General features: G+C 46.2%; 1 protein-coding gene across 6 annotated transcripts in view; it reads left to right on the top strand.

Moving 5' to 3' along the window:
• The window catches only part of FAM219A (family with sequence similarity 219 member A), a 140,420-nt gene that overhangs the window by 108,765 nt on the left and 15,109 nt on the right, over positions 1-16,546 (top strand). For all 6 annotated transcript variants that reach the window (XR_006174511.2, XM_024103662.3, XM_024103663.3 and 3 more), the window contains exons 3-5: positions 9,403-9,505; positions 14,054-14,134; positions 14,534-14,588. Coding sequence is in view for 5 of the 6 variants with exons in the window: in XM_024103662.3 (XP_023959430.1) it covers positions 9,403-9,505; positions 14,054-14,134; positions 14,534-14,588 (239 nt within the window). In the remaining variant the exon portion in view is untranslated. The remainder of the gene's footprint in view (positions 1-9,402; positions 9,506-14,053; positions 14,135-14,533; positions 14,589-16,546) is intronic.

The raw sequence follows: 16,546 nt of genomic DNA on the forward strand, positions 1-16,546 counted from the left end.
TCACATGACCTTCATCCTATCCACCTGGGGAGGTGAGTTAAGCTTGTCACAGGTGCACTGAGACCCATCTCCTCTTAAGGGGGCAACTACTGTGTGACCCCCAGAGTATGTCTACACTGCAGCTAGACACCCACAGCTGGCCCACCTCTCAGGGTCCTAGAACCTGTGCTCCAGCTCAGGCCCGAAAGTCTACACCACAGTGAAACAGGCTGTTTGAGCCTCGCGAGCCCGAGTCAGCTGGCACGGGCCAGCTGTGGGTACCTAACTGGAGGGTAGACGTACCCTCAGTTACTAAAAATAAAAACGTCAATCTTAACTAAACATCAAAGAGGAAAAATAGAGGAGAGTGACTTCCTGCAAAGATCCTTTGTGTTTATGGGATTGGTATTAGTGGTGCCTAGATACTAGGAACTCATGCAGAGTAAAGTGTAGGGCTATCTTTGCTATCTGGCAGTCAGAGAACCTGTGGTTGCTGAGTTATCTCTGATACATAATATCTTGTACCCCAGCCAGAAGTTCCTTCTTGGCGCAAGCACAGGATTGGGAGCCCTGAGTTCTAATCTCAGGGCGGCCACGGATACATGATGGGGCGTTGGGGAAATCAATTAACTGGTTTTCCATCAGTAAAATGTGGCTTCTAGACTCACAAGGCTGGTGAGGATTAGTTCAGGCTTGTACAGTGTTGTGAAAAAGCAAAATGCTATGTAGATAGATATAGATGCTAAGTGTTAGTTTCTTTCCTTTCTATTCTCAAACGGTCATAACCACAGGCTTCCCTCGCCAGCTGTTCTGCTATCGTGGAATGCTTCCCTGGACTTAAACACTGTGTATATAATAATATCGTTTTGAATAATCAGGATTGTATTTTGCGGCATATGAATTTTAATCCATATCCCCAAGTCCCTGGAACAGAGCTACCTGACCACAAAGAGATTTTCATTTCTAATATTCCTCTTCAACGAAGGTAGCATTCCTATGTCACCTGGCTTCTAACATGCAAAGGCCCAATCTTGTCTCATTTTGATGGTGTGAATGCTCCTCGTGTGGTTTCAATACCTTTTCAAGATCTCATCAGAAAAAGCAGTCCTTACCATTTACCATTCTGATTAGTGCTGCTACAGAACAGGCGGATTGGTTTACTCCTCTGCCATACACCCATATTTGGTGCACACGCAAAGCTATTACTGATGTGCATATTGCAGGGTAAAATATACCCTAAGGACGTGACAGTCCTGGTTGAGGGAGACCCTCTGTCAGAGCTGAAAGTTAGTGAAGGTTTTCTAGTGGCTGGATGCATGCTAACGTCCCTCGGCTGCATGACAGGAGGGAGGGTAATGCTGGTTCTGAAGTAGGATTTGTAGTCAGCATTTCTCTCTCTTTTTTCCCAATCTCGCCCAAGACTCCATTGATCATTCAGCAGAATGCAAATGGACAGAGGAATTTCATTTCCTGTCTAATTTATATTTGCTGCTTCCTCGAGAAGGTAGGAATTCATCAGGACACGCAGTCCTCAGCAATGCTCCCATCTGGGGATGGGGCCGCACGGAGCCAAACATCTCTGATCATCTCATTTCATAGAACTTAGAGATAAAAAAAGACGTATTATGTTGCATGCAACTAATTTCCCTTTGTCTTTCCCCATCCTTCAAATCCTGTGAACCAGTGCAGGATTGTTCCCTATAGCAGAGCATAAACTCTCAGTAGCTAGGGTCAGTATTGTAGGACTTGGGGGAGATAATATTTGGTAGGATTTGAACCTTAAATGTCGCGCTTCAACCTAGCCTGAACTGATGTCCACCCTGCTTAAACTCTGCATGTTTTGCCTAATGTTTGCAAAGACAATAGTCCTGTAGATCAGTGGTTCTCAAACTAGGGCGGCCGCTTGTTCAGGGAAAGCCCCTGGCAGGCCGGGCCAGTTTACCTCCCGCGTCCGCAGGTTTGGCCGATCGCAGCTCCCAGTGGCCGCGATTTGCCACTCCAGGCAAATGGGAACTGCAGGAAGCAGTGCGGGCCAAGGGACGTACTGGCCGCCGCTTCCCGCAGCTCCCATTGTCCTGGAGTGGCGAACCGCAGACACTGGGAGCTGCGATCAGCCGAATCTGCGGACACGGCAGGTAAACAAACCGGCCCGGCCCGCCAGGGGCTTTCCCTGAACAAGCGGCGGGCCTAGTTTGAGAACCACTCCTGTAGAGGACTGCACCTTTTTTGAGCAGAATGCTAAGCAAACTGAATACTAACCATAGGAAAGACATACAACGCTGATTTAATTATAGAGTACAACAAAGCACAAACATTTATTAGTTCAGTGTTTTCATTTTTAAAAGGGCAGGAGCACATTGAAATGGGTTGTGATTTTTTTAACAAACAAATAAATCGATGGGAATAGCTCTGAAGGTTTTTGGTTTTTTTTAACTCCAACTTTATAAATTGGAATTTTCACCTGTTCTTCATCATATGCTATATTTATTTATCCTCTCTTGTAATACAAGAACAAGGGAACATTCAACAAAATTGAAAGGTAACTGTTTCAAAATGACAGAAGAAAATACTGTTTTACTCAACGTGCAGTTAATCTGTGGAACTCATTGCCACAGTATTCCATTGAGGCAGTGAGCTTGATTGGATTCAATAAAGTAGATATTTATGTGGATAATGAGAATATCCACAGTTACGTTAGCAAGTGTTTTTTTTTAAAAGGGACATAAACCCTCCATCTAATTGATGAGATTTGGTAGAAACTTCCCCTGTAGACAGGTTATTCTATAATTGTCCACTGTGGGATTTCTTGCGCCTTCCTTGAAAGCATCTGGAGCTGGCCAGATGTAAGCATTTTGGGGCAGGTACTGTCTTCCTATTTATTTTGTTCAGCTCTTAGTATGATGGGGTATGATCTTGATTGAGATCTCTGGGCGCTACTATAATATACATAAAGATCACTGCAAGGATCCTGGATTAGATGGACCATAGCTTTGATCAGTCTGGCAACTCCCATTATTCTATGCTTCTTTATGCTAACGAAATTAATTGAACATCATTTAAAGCTTATATATCTGCGAGCTTCTGGGTTGGTTACCTTGTCTCCAGCAAAGTGCTTGTTGGAGTAGCACTTGGAGCAAGACATGAAGATCTTCACCATGGGAGATGGGAAGGGGGGAGATTATGCTGAATGTCTCCCTTTCTCTATGCTGTTTGCATTATTATTATTATTATTATTATTATTTATTATTTGTATTGCAGTAGTCCCTATAGGCCAGGGCTACACAGTGCTAGGCACTGTACAAACATCTTACGGGGATGGTTTCAAAGCTTGCAATCTAAACTTGAGATGATACAACAGTTGGGCATGACACAGAGAGCGGGGGTGGGAGAGCAAAATGTAACAGTGACACTCATGGACAGCGTAGTAACCAGCCACAGTGCACCAACTGGCTAGCCAGTGTCAAGTGTTAGGGCTTCAAGAAGAAAACCTTTAAAAGCAATAGTCAGTATATTTGTAAGTTACCCAAATTTTTCTACTATTTGTGCAACCCATCCCTTGGTAATAAAATATCTTCTTGTGGTGTGAAAAGAATAAAACACTGCAGAGACTGAAGAAACCAAATAGTGCAGTAAAGAAAGGAGAAAAAGTGAGAGCTAATGCAGTGAGGTGGCAGGCCCTGTTCTAGCTTTCCTTTTCCCAGGGCCGTTCAGACCCGCTCTGCAGCATTACAGGCAGCCAGCCCCCCCTCCTCTTTTGCACACACTGCCCTACATGTTTTCCTTCCTGTATAATGTCAGTGATTAGCATAAATGGAAGTGGTGCAGCTAAATTCCCCGGTGCACTGGGCTGGAAACATATCACCGTCTGTGTTCACAGAGCCATCTGCCAAAACGGAAACAAAACTGCTGCTTGCATCCACTCAAGTGTGGAGCCTCGTGGGTTACGTTGAACACTACACAATCTATTAAAGATGAGAGGGGAGCTTCAAAATCCTAATCGGGCATCCCCAGCAGAAGGTCCCTCAATGTTAATTGGCACAAGCAGGCTACTTCACACCCTCTCCGCTTGCCCATTCTGCTTTTCTGCAGAAGTACCTAGGTGTGGCAAGAACGTGGGATGGAGCAAAGTTAGCTCTCCTCCTAGTGTAATGTGTGTGTTCATATTGCACATATCTAGTCTTCCAGAGCCACGTTTTGGAAATGGGACCATAAACCTGATTGCTGTAAATGTTTACGGTTAAGTGCAATTTAAATAAAAAAGGTGATAACAGCTAAGTGAAGTAGACTCCTTTCAAACACTAGGTAACGGCTTCCAGGGTAGCCATTGTTTGGGTGGGATTTCGTCGTTATTCTGTCCTTATGCTAAATTGTTTGTGACCCCTCAGAAAAAGCTGAAGCACAGCCCTGTGTTGTCTTGTCTTCCCCAGCCCTGCAGCTTCTCTTGGGTTTCTGAGGCATAAGCTTTTTACAATTTTTACACCAGACATAAAAAATTGGAAATTCTGTAATTCATTGCTCTGTTTCCTCCTTTGTTCCTGTGAAATTTCTTGAAATCCCATTTCTTCGGGATTTCTTCTTGCCTCAGTGAACATAATCAGAAACTCCCATTAACTTAAATTCCCAAGTTTTCTGACACTTGAGAGTTGTTCAACACTTGGCAGTTTTGATGGCCTCGGCTCCAGATGAGCTATGATCGATTTTTCCATCAAGTTGCTTTGCATCCTGAGAAGTTCATTGCATGTCCTGGGAATGCGACGTGCAGTGTGATCAATCCTGGATGGGGTGAGAGGGAGAGCCTTGTAGTATCAAACAGCAGTAACACCAAAAGATGAAGGACGGGCTATGCCCATGCCATCTTTTGCTACGATCCCATTAGATTTCACAAACTGAGCAGAAGCAATCTGGCTGAGTCCTTGGAGGGTAAACTCAAGCAAGTAACAAGGGAGCTCAATAGGTCGAACTCTTCCCGCTGATAGTACTAAAGCCACTGCCCCCCTCTGATATTAATACAGGAGCTGCCAACTCTTGGATGAAACACAAAACGTCCTTAATGGTGACTGGAGGTTTTGTGGCTCTTTATAAAAGTGGTGCTTTTGTCTGCTGGTCAAATTCAACTGTGGGTAATTGTATTGTGCCTACCAGAATTCACCTTGCAGTTTGCTGATTATTCTGTTCTTTCTATCTTAGACTGTTGTGTTGTGCTATTGTGCATTGTTCAATACATCCCCTATTCTAGTCTCAACCCTGACACACCTGGGTGAATGTTAGCTGTGTAGAAGTGGTAGTGTAGCTGGAACACACAGTGACAGCTGCAGTTAAGGTTAGCTGTAGCCTTTGATATGGCATTCGTCACTGCAGTGATTGAGCACAAACGTTAATTAATCCATCTTTTCCCCAGCCTTTGAGATGAGGGAAAGCATGACTGCCTGACTCACAGATGGGAACTGAGCCAGAGTGACTTGCCTGAGGTCACAGAGGAAGTCACCGTTAGAGCTGGAGATAGATCTCCGTCTTCCAAGCCCAGTGCCTTAACTTCAAGACTGTCCTATCTCCCTTAGCTTGCCTCAGCATTTCCATTCTGTAGGGCCTGTTCCCATTGCTTCTTAAACTGAACAGTTACCTTTCAGGATGACATTTTGCTGGCTGAGTGTCTGCCCTGAACATTTTCAGAGTTTCAGAAAATGGTGTACTCTAGCTTAGAACGAGATTTCTGGTGGTGATGGTTGCTTTTAGGACGTGTGACTATCAGCAGCACCACAGTGTTTTAGAGAATACTTGCGCTAATGGACTGGATGGTCTAGGACCATGGTTTTTCAGAGTAATATTATTTTACCTTTCTACTCAATTGTGGCTATTCAAATTGCATTGGCTGACGGTTCATGGTACTGAACTCTACTGGGCTGCTAGCAGAACTTGTTCAATAGAGGGCCTGTGGCTTTGGAATTCACACCAGTCCGGGACAATGGAGCCAACATTTGACAAACTTCACAGGATGATGCCATTTACTGAACTAGTTTAGTTTTAGGTCACTTATTTCATCTTGCTCCTTCCGGCGGCTGCTGCTACGTTTGGTGGCCGCATCGGTGGTTCTGATCAAAACTATCCATAGTGAGTAATTTCATTTTAATTTGTGCTTTAACAGCTTTTTGTAAATATGCCCTTGCGGGTCTGTCTACACTGAACTCAGAGGTGTGACTGCAGCAAATGTAGACATACCCGAGCTAGCGTTAATCTAGCTAGCCCAACCAACCAGAGAAGTGAAGTTGCAGGAGCGTGGGCTAGCCGTTCAATTACATACCCAGTGTCCCGCCCGTGCCGCCATGGCTTCACTGCTACGGTTATTCAAGCTAGCTAGATCAAAGCTACCTTGAGTCTGTCTACACGTGCTGTGGTCACACCTCTGCTTGCAGTGCAGGCCTACTCTAAGTTAGGGTTGCCATACGTCCTCTTTTTCCCGGACATGTCCGGCTTTTCGGCAGTCAAACCCCCGTCCTGGGGGAATTGCCAAAAAACCGAACATGTCCGGGAAAATGGCGGCTCTGCTCCTCCCCGACTCTTCGGCTCTGTTTAAGAGCCGGGCTGCCCGAGCGCTACCGGCTTCGGGCAGCCCCGTGCCTCCAGACCAGGGCCGGCTTTAGGAAGTGCGGGGCCCAATTCGAACAGTTTCGACGGGGCCCCAACAGGGATGACTAAAAAAAAAAAAAAACATGTTAAAAAAAACACGTGGGACTTGTACTCACCGGGCCGCGCTCCTAGTCTTTGGCAGCGGGTCCTTCACTCACTCCGGGTCTTCGGCGGCACTGAAGCACCCGCCGCCAAAGTGCCGCCAAAGACCCGGAGCGAGTGAAGGACCCGCTGCTAAAGACCTGGAGCGCCGCCGGGTGAGTAAAAATTAAAAAGGTGCCTCTAGCCAGGGAAGGAATTCTCTGCCACTTGCCCCCCACTCTGGGCGACCCTGCCACTGGGCGCGGGGCCCTCTTAAGCGCGGGGCCCGATTCGGGGGAATTGGTGGAATTGGCCTAAAGCCGGCCCTGCTCCAGACCCTGCGCCGCCGGAGCCAGGGAGGGGAAGTGCCTGGCTGGGGGCGCAGGGTCCGGAGGCCCGGGGGCTGCCCGAAGCCGGTAGCGCTCGGGCAGCCCGGCTCTTAAACAGAGCCGAAGAGGAGCAGAGCCTCCAGCCGCGGCGGCTCTGCTCCTCTTCGGCTCTGTGTAACTAACACAGTGTAAGTTACGCAGAGCCGCCGCGGCTGGAGGCTCTGCTCCTCTTCGGCTCTGTTTAAGAGCCGGGCTGCCCGAGCGCTACTGGCTTCGGGCAGCCCCCGTGCCTCCGGACCCTGCGCCGCCGGAGCCCGGGAGGGGAAGTGCCCGGCTGGGGGCGCAGGGTCCGGAGGCATAGGGGCTGCCCAAAGCCCGAGGGCTACCGGCTTCACGGTTTGCCGGGCAGCCTCCAGACCCTGCGGCCCCAGCTGGGCGCTTCCCCTCCCGGGCTCCAGCTGCGCTGGGGAAGCGCCGACTGGGGGCGCAGGGTCTGGGGGCTGCCCGGCAAACCCTGAAGCCGGTAGCACTGGGGCAGCCCTTTCCGCCTGGCTGGGAGTGGAAGGGAGGAGGGGGCGGGGCTAGGGGTGGGGAAATGGGCGGGGCCAGGGCCCGTGGAGGGTCCTCTTTTTTTATTTATGAGATATGGTAACCCTACTCTAAGTGTCAGATTAAGCACTGTTGAAAATTTTACCCCAGTCACTAAATAGGAAGAGAAGGGGTCATACAGGAGACATTGGCTCACTCCAACCCACAAACTTGCCTGGCAGAACAGAACTGTCATTCCCTGTTTGCGTTCGGAAGCTGTGTGGAGTCAGGTGCCTTTTATGAATTATGAAACCTCTTTGAGCTGCCAATACTTTTCCAAGGGTGGTATTGTCTGTATATTTGTATGCACAACCAGAGGCCTCTGTTACATTACAGAGAGGCAGTTGCCTTTTTGCAGTAAAGGTTGCAACCAGTTTCCACCATAATGCCCTGTTGTATCCCCATATGTCTTTGGTAAGGAAAATTCATTTGACCTGAGATATACCAGATGTCTGAAGAGGAAATGACCAATCCATGTTTGAGTTACAGCATCATGAAAAATCACCCTGATTTGAAATGTTCACTCCTGTCCAATGTCTGCCTCCCTCTAGCACATACCCGTGAGAATTAGGGGCCCAAACCTATTCCTACAGATGTCAATGGGAGTTTAGTCACCATTGACATCAGTGGGGTAAGAATTGTGCACAGTTTGTGTATGTTCTATTCTATATCGTTTCAGAGCCCATCAACCTTGTATCTGAATGCCTCTGTTGGCTGATTCCCCCTTCAAACATAAGGTTCTTCTGTTACTGAAAGCAGAACTCTTCTTTCCTCTACTGTTATCTTCAGTGTCTTTCCCACATTTCCCCCTCTTGTTTGCTGCACCCACTTGTTACCCTTTGTCTAATATTAGATGGGTAGCTTGTTTGGGCTGAGATCATGTCTTCCTGCATGGCTGTATAGCACCTAGTAGAAGGTGGGCTCCCATCCTTATTGGAGTCTCTGGTCACTACTGCATAGACTGTCTTAAGGACCTAGCTAGCACTCGTTCTGCAAGGAGGGGAGTTTGTGGAGCTGGATTCTAATCCTAGCTCTGTAGGTGAGCAGTTTATTAGGTAGAGGTCGTAGTCTCTCCCTAATTAAAGCTGATTTTGATCCCCACTTATAATTCCAAAAAATCCTCAGGCTGTCACATTTTTAAGATTCCATCTCATTGACCACTTGAACCTTGAGCTAACTAAAATACTGGTTGAAAATCATGCAAAATGCTCAAAGGGTCGACATTTATAAAATTATCTAGAGAAATGAGGGGTAAGGACAGAAAAGAACAATGAGATTCAGTGTGGGAAGAATGTGACCACACCCCTGGGGACAGATAATAAACGGTCTAGAACTGAAAGGAGCTTGGACGGTAATAATCCTTCAGGCAGTGGAAACTATTAGGTTGTGGAATTGTCTCCCAGGAAAGTGGTCAAAAACTAGATTGGACTGAGCACTAAAACCAGCACAACGTCCTGCATTGGTGGCAGATTCTTTGCCATTTTGAGCTTCTGAGAGTGCCGACTTGGACCCTTTCCTGGCAGTCCCAACAGAGTCAAAGCTTTCATGGGCTAGCTGCCCCTTCCCCCACCCCAACACCAGAGTAAGGCATGAGGCATCTTACAGAGCAGGGTGGAATAGGGACAAAGCTGGCACTTTTCTTGAGCTGTCCCTGCTTTGGAGATCAAGAACTTCCCTCTCTCTGGCTTCTTCTAATCCTTGCTACACTTTTCACCAGCTCAGAATTCCGTGTCAGCGGCTGCATGGTAGCCAGGAAAAGAACTTTACTAACTTTGTTTTCCCCTTTGTATTCCTGATACAGAGAAGCAGAGGGAGTTAGCTCGAAAGGGGTCCCTGAAGAACGGCAACATGGGAAGCCCAGTTAATCAGCAGCCCAAGAAGAACAATGTGATGGCTCGAACAAGGTAGAGAATTTCGTAGTGTTCAAGTATGTATGCAGTGCACCACCATCCCTGGGGACTGGGACTGTCATAATGCTGAGCTGACTTCATATAACAGTAATGATGGCGCTCTCAGGGTCTGGCAGGCCACAGACCCTGTGCGCTGCGTTGGGGAGGGGTGGAGTCAGGGTCAAGGTACAGCCAGGAGAGCAGCTGGGGTACCTTGGCAGACTGGCTGATCTTTATTGAAAGCAGGACTAAACCCGAGGTTCAGTCTGATCGACTGCGGCGTTCCTGGTAATCCGAAACACCGTGTAATCCTGTGAATAGGAGATTGCACAATACTGCTTCAAACGAACACCACCCTGATTTAGGGCTTATCTCTGACTTGGCTGGTTTTATCCCAGTCTTTTTGCTGCTCTTTTTGAATTCAAATGCTTCCAAATACCGGTTGACTTAACAAAGGCCTGTGAATGGCCCGTCTGTATGCGTTTTCCATATATATTTCCTCTGGGCTCTAAACAGCATGACCAAACTTTCTCAGAGCTGCTCACGCTCACAGATAACTGACAATATTTAGTTTGTGTTGCAGGTACTAGTCAACTGAAAAAAAAAAAGTTCATGATTGTATGTTTTCGTGGATCCCATTTTGTTTTGTCGGTCCACAGTCCAGTACAGTAGAACCTCACTCAGTGAGCATTAATGAGTTGGAACGCCACTGCGTATCAGGGAGGGGTACAATCATTGAGGATCAGTGAGGGGAACGGTTTAAGTGCCATCACAAGGGTGGTATTTACACCTAGACAATCTTCAGTGTAGAAGTGAAGACAACTTCAGAAGGTTGGTGAAATCTGAATGCTTATTGGCCGATGAGAACGTTGTCTAGTTCACCGTATACTGAATAGAATGGAAACTAGGTTAGATTCTCTCTTTGCTAAGCATCCACCTGACGAGAGATTCTCTGTTGAATCATAAATCATGCCCGAGTTCCGTCAAGTTTTGTTTGTAAGTAACTTTGGTGGCTGCAGAACATATCACGTTGTTTCTAGTTTGTTTGGAAGTTCAAAACTGTCTAGCAGTCCCAAAGCCCTTTGTTGCTAGCAAGAGATGCAGCAAATGTAACTAGGATGGAATGGAATGTAGGAAAAGTTAACTGGGGTTGTCGATATACAGCCTTCCTCATAGTATCTGAGCATTTCCCAAGTCAAAGCTGGATATCAGGAAAAACTGCTACTTTGAAATATTAGACTGTGGATTAGCTTCCCAAGGGATGTGATGGAAGCCTTGTTGCTCGCCAAATTTAAAAAATAACAATGAAAATATGGAGCATTGCAGTCAGGATTTAAACTGGAAGTGAAGAAGGTGGGATGTGGGAGGTGGCAGACATAGGGACCTATATGTAGTGTTAGTGACTCATGTTGTCAGGGTGGGTGGTTGCTTCAGTGTGCAAAAAAGCTTCAAATTGAGAGGGAGGGCAGCTGTTTGGGGCCAGCTACTGACAGACGCTTTGGAAGCTATTCTAGGGAAACTATATCCCTCCCAGACATCTGGCGCAGTGTCCGGCAGTCTGGCTAGTCTGCATCTCGCACATCCCTCAGCTTACTTCACTCTGTGCGATCTTGAGGAACAAAGGCCCACCAGGGAGCTACTCTCCCACACCTCGCCCTGATGACTCAAGCCCTAAGTACCTTAAATGCCTATGAAATGGTTAAAGTAGCTTATTTTCGCTAAAAATTACACTGTAATGTCTGTTATGATCTTACTGCAGCTATTGCTCCATAGCCAGTGTCTAACAATTCCTTAACTCTGCTGTGAACTTGCTTCAGTCTCAGCAGAGTAAAAACACTGAAAAAGATTATGTTGCTCTCTGCTGACTAGTGTAATTTTTTCCCCTTTTATCAAATCTCCTGCTCCTGACCTAGTCATTTTTTTCTCTCTTGCTTTATCCACATTATCACTTTTCACCCCTCTGGGTTTCTTATTCTTCCCTAAGAATGTTATAAACACTTGCTCTCCCCTCACCAGCCTGTCTCAGCCCTTCTTTGTGGGCAAAAGGGTAATTGAGTCTTGTCAGGCCTCTGCCTCTCTGAGACTTGGCAAGGGTGCTGAGTGGTGGTTGGTTTTCTCTGTGGCAAGCATCTGTCCGCTAAGGACTGGACTGAAAATACCAGCTTGCTTAACCTAGCCCAACAAACCATCAGATGGTAACAACTTAAAATGATTTCTTTGATACTTCGTGTCCAGTAAACAGTCTCCTGCACTGTCCAGTCGTCCTCTTTCTGTCAATAGTGTTCATTCCTTTGCCTCAGTCGGACCATCTTCCACATCTTTCTCCTGTTTCGTTTGCATGGCTTTCTTCTCTCTCTGCTCCTTCCTGAGGCTCAGTTAGGGCTGGTCTACACTGGGGGGATCGATCTAAGATACGCAACTTCAGCTACGCTGTTCGCGTAGCTGAAGTTGAAGTATCGTAGTTCGACTTACCTGGCCATCCTCCCAGCGGCAAGTCGACCACCGCGGCTCCCCCGTCGACTCCGCTTACTCCTCCTGCCGAGGTGGAGTACGGGTGTCGATTCGGGGATCGATTTATCGCGTATAGACGAGACGCGATAAATCGATCCCCGATAGATCGATTACTACCCGCCAGGTAGTGTAGACGTGGCCTTAGACTCTCTAGCTGATTGTAGGATCAGTTACTGACCTTAAGCATCATCGCTTCTTCTACCTCCAACATTTTTTTTTCAGGAGTAGAAAGGCCCCTTGTATGCTATGGAAACAGGACCTAAATTCTGCGGCAGGGCCAGGATCCCTTGTTTTCTGCAGCTCACTAGTGCGGCAGATTGGAAAATCTGCAGCAACTTTTAAGTAATTTTGTTTTAATGGGGTTTCTTAATGAATTCAGTAAGAAAATGAATAATACAATCAGTGTGGGATTCCACATGCATGCTTTGATAGAAACTTGAATGTGTTTTACTCTTCCCTGCCTTTGTGAATCTTCAGTACATGGCAGACATTTGTATTCCCAATGCCATACATGCTTTGTAAAAAATTGCCAGGAGGGAAGCTGGAAGGTTTGCAGCTGGGGCTTTTTGCACTGGTGGAATTAACTATCATCTTTAGGCTCGAATTAACCCTGCACCTCCCAAACTCTTGAAAGCTGGAAATTTCAGGAAAATGGAACTAATCTTGGGCCCCATCCTACAGTTGCACCATGTGTAGTTAAAAGCCTACCTCTCTGCATTTACACACCCTTGAGGAAACACTGCGTCTCACCACTGAAAAGAACTCACCTCTATTACTGTTTCTGCCCTCTACATACATTGCTATTGCTCCATTTGTTTAATTTGGTTGGTGTTTTTTAAGATTTTCTCTTCAATTGCTTGGCTAGAAATGCCGTGTTTTTTAAATGAAGGCCGAGGTTTTGCAGTTCAGTTATGCAGAAGAGGGGTGGTTTGTGTGTTGTATGCAGTAGGTCCCCAAGGAAATTAACCATCTTTCTTTCCAGGAAGATCCTGAATCTACATTCTGTTATTTAAATCTCATATTGATTAACAATATTAACTTATATTCCGTCTTCATGAGACATCTGATGATTCCAAAAGCCGCTATAAAATAACTAAATATAAAATATTCTAGTCCGTTGGGGTTCTTACACTACACCCATCCCTGGTATCAATTTAATTATTATGCTAAAAGAAACCGTTTTAAGAAAAATCACTGTGAAAAGGAGCAGTTTCTAGGTGTCTCCTTATTCCAGTTCCATCTTTACTCCTTTTGCTCTTCCCTCAACACTTGGAGCAGCCTTCCACTTATCCATCAGAAACCTCTCTCCTTCAAACCAAGCCTTCAAACCCATTTTTCCCCCCCAGGAGTCCGTAGTGTATGTCTTGCCAAACTGCTGGCCAGTATTGGATTATTGTCCTAGGACGGTTTCTGAATGTTGGTATAAGAACTCTTAACCCTCTGGCAGATTTAGTACTATGAATGGCTTGGTAAATCTCTTGGGTTTTAGCTAATGATTTCCTTGTGTAAACATCTCCATTTCAGGGTGGGCAAGGGCTGAGTTCTATAAAGCCAGAGATTCACCCCTTTTGAATATTAGAGGTACTCACGGCCACTGCCTTCTGTGGTCTCCTCATTACATTTGCTTATTGGGTAATGTAATCCCTTTACTACTACCAAAAACATTCAGACATCACGAGCAATTCTAGCGGAACCCGTCCACCAGATGAAACACTAGAAAGTACCAGCTGTATCCTTCTGTGAGGGAGGAGTGCACTTCCAAGACACGGCTAGCTCATTCATCTGCGAAAACTGGCCTGACAGCTAACCAGAGACAAAACTTGGTTCCATTTCATTGTAAAACATGAATTCCTGACATATAAATTATTTTTTTCTACCACTCTCAACCTAAACCACTTCATGAACAAGACAGGATTGTTCAAAGAAAACGACGTTCTGTGGAATGCGAACGAACGGTCTCTCCGATGACCTGGCTATGTTACGACTTGGTCTCAAATGTTAAATGGTTCTGAGTTTAATTTTGTGCTTAATGGAAAATTTTCCTTCTTTCAGGCTGGTTGTTCCCAATAAAGGCTATTCATCATTAGATCAGAGCCCAGATGAAAAACCACTGGTAGCACTGGATACGGACAGGTATGAAAAGTGTTAATTAACAGCACGATTGTATGTCAGGGTCTTGCATTGTGTCTTGCGAGGCGTGTAGTGCTGAGTGCCCAGGCCCCGGCTTGCACCACTCATGCTAGTTCTTCTACCGAAGACGACTGTAACCTTGGGTAAGTCTCTTAATCTGTCTGCCTGTCTCCATAGATGTGAAATGGGTCTGCAGCTATTCACTTTCAGACTTTTTCAAACTGGGGCAGGTGGAGTGCTTTGAGATGTGTTGATGAAAGCTGCTACGTACATCTATAAACTTCTGCGTGCTTGGAGTTGAGATTCACGATATGGACAAAATAGAGAGAGGCAAGATGCTAGAGAGAGAACAAGTCTCTTTAACTGTTTCCTTCCCTTTGCTGTCTCTTGTCTTCCCCACAGCGATGATGACTTTGACATGTCCAGATATTCCTCTTCGGGATATTCTTCAGCTGAGGTGAGTTACAATCTCTTCTGCCGGCCTTGCCATAGATACTAATTATCGAAGCAAGAATTGAGCTGGGCAAAGGATTTAGCAGCAACGTTTTATTCCAAGATTCTTTTTTCTTTTTTTTTTTTAAATGGCAGGTGCTTCTCCCCTAGCTGAGCTAACTGGCTTTCTCCGCTCATCCATTTGAGATAGGCATAATTTTCCCCACGGGATGTTCTCACATGTGATCTTAGCACTGCTGAAGTTTTATCCCATAGTTGTCAGAATTTGCATTCCATGCTGGCAAACCTCCAATACATGGTGCCTTGGCACAACAGATGCAAACATGCTATACTGGAGGCCATGGCAGACTTGATAACCATCCCCCTGACACGTACAAGTGCAGCAAGTCCCTGGGATGCTACAGTAGTGGTTGCTCAGAGCTGTCTCTATATAAGGAATGTTGACACGTGCTATGAATATCAGGGTCACTTTGTGCTTTGTGATCAGGCCCCCACAAAACTGGGGCAAGGGCAGATCCAAGAAGAACTTGTATAGAAGTTCTTGCTGCCTCTTCCTTGGGGAAAAAACTGCGAGTTCAGTATTGTTGATTCTTCAACCTTATTTCCCAGTACATTTCAAACATCTCTGGTGAATCAATTGCTCAGGCACTGGTCCATATTTTGCATAACGAACTAATCAAATTAAGCTTAGGCTGTTGGGCAGCCCATTTTCACATGGAGGCCATTGGAAACTGCTTCTCCTTCAATCCCTTCTTTGGCCAAACCAAAATCAAACCTTTAGGAGACAGTTGGGAGCCAGGGTCAAGTCAAGAAATCTGGAATGTATCCGGGTCCCCAAACAAAGCATGCTGTTACAGTCATGCAATCAGATCTGGTCAGCTAAGCAAGGTCAGGCCAGATCAGTATTTGAATCAGAGACCTCAACGGAACACCTATGGACCACGGGTAGTGGTGATGATTTCAGTAGCTCTTCCTTCTGGATCAATGCTAACACAATGCCCCTGCTGGAGGTTCTTTTTTTTTTTTTAACAAGGTCTTGTCTACACAGGGAAGTTATTCTGGAATAAGGTAGGGTGTGAATTTAAAGCACTATAGCTGTGCTGGAATCATGTGGACGTTCTTGGTTCGGAATCAGCGTGTCCACATTGGGAGCTGTTTTGATCAATTTCCCTGCGTAGTCAAGATCTTAGGCTTGGTCTACACTAAACCCCCAAATCGAACTAAGGTACGCAACTTCAGCTACGTGAATAACGTAGCTGAAGTCGACGTACCTTAGTTCGAACTTACCGCCGTCCAGACCCGGCAGGCAGGCTCCCCCGTCGACTCCGCGTACTCCTCGCAGCGAGCAGGATTACCGGAGTCGACGGGGAGCACTTCTGAGTTCGATTTATCGCGTCCAGACTAGACGCGATAAATCGAACCCAGAAGTTCGATTGCCTGCTGCCGAACCAGCGCGGTAAGTATAGACAAGCCCTGAGATGTAAAAAAGAAGTCCTGATCACACGTGGCCATTAAAGGTCTCACAGCACTCTTTTTTTAAAGTGGGAAGGATTCAGTCCTGGTGTCCTGGCCCAATTCCAGCTCGCCTGACTGCAAACATCTCCTCAAGTTCCAGTTCGATACAATTTCTTCACTTGCTGGCCTAAGCTGCTGTACATTGCTTTTGTGCATTGTTAAAGAAGAGCTGTTTGTCCCACAACGTGGCTGTACTTAGTGATGGCTGCAATAAACCCCTGTGCATAGTTCATGTAACCATTTGTGAAAGGTGCAGTATAAATATTGCTGCATGAGAAACTCAAACCTACTTTTCTAAAGAGTGGTGTACTTGGGAGGCAGCACCCGCCCTGTGCGCATGTTGGCTTCAGGGAGTCACTCTGGCAAGCTCTGAGCAATAAGCCCCCCCCCCCTTTTTTAATAAAGAAACTTTTGTTAAAAGCCGGGTTAGGAAGATAGCTCCCTCAG

This window comes from Chrysemys picta, chromosome 6 (genome assembly GCF_011386835.1).
Source record: "Chrysemys picta bellii isolate R12L10 chromosome 6, ASM1138683v2, whole genome shotgun sequence".
Classification (NCBI taxonomy): domain Eukaryota; kingdom Metazoa; phylum Chordata; order Testudines; family Emydidae; genus Chrysemys; species Chrysemys picta.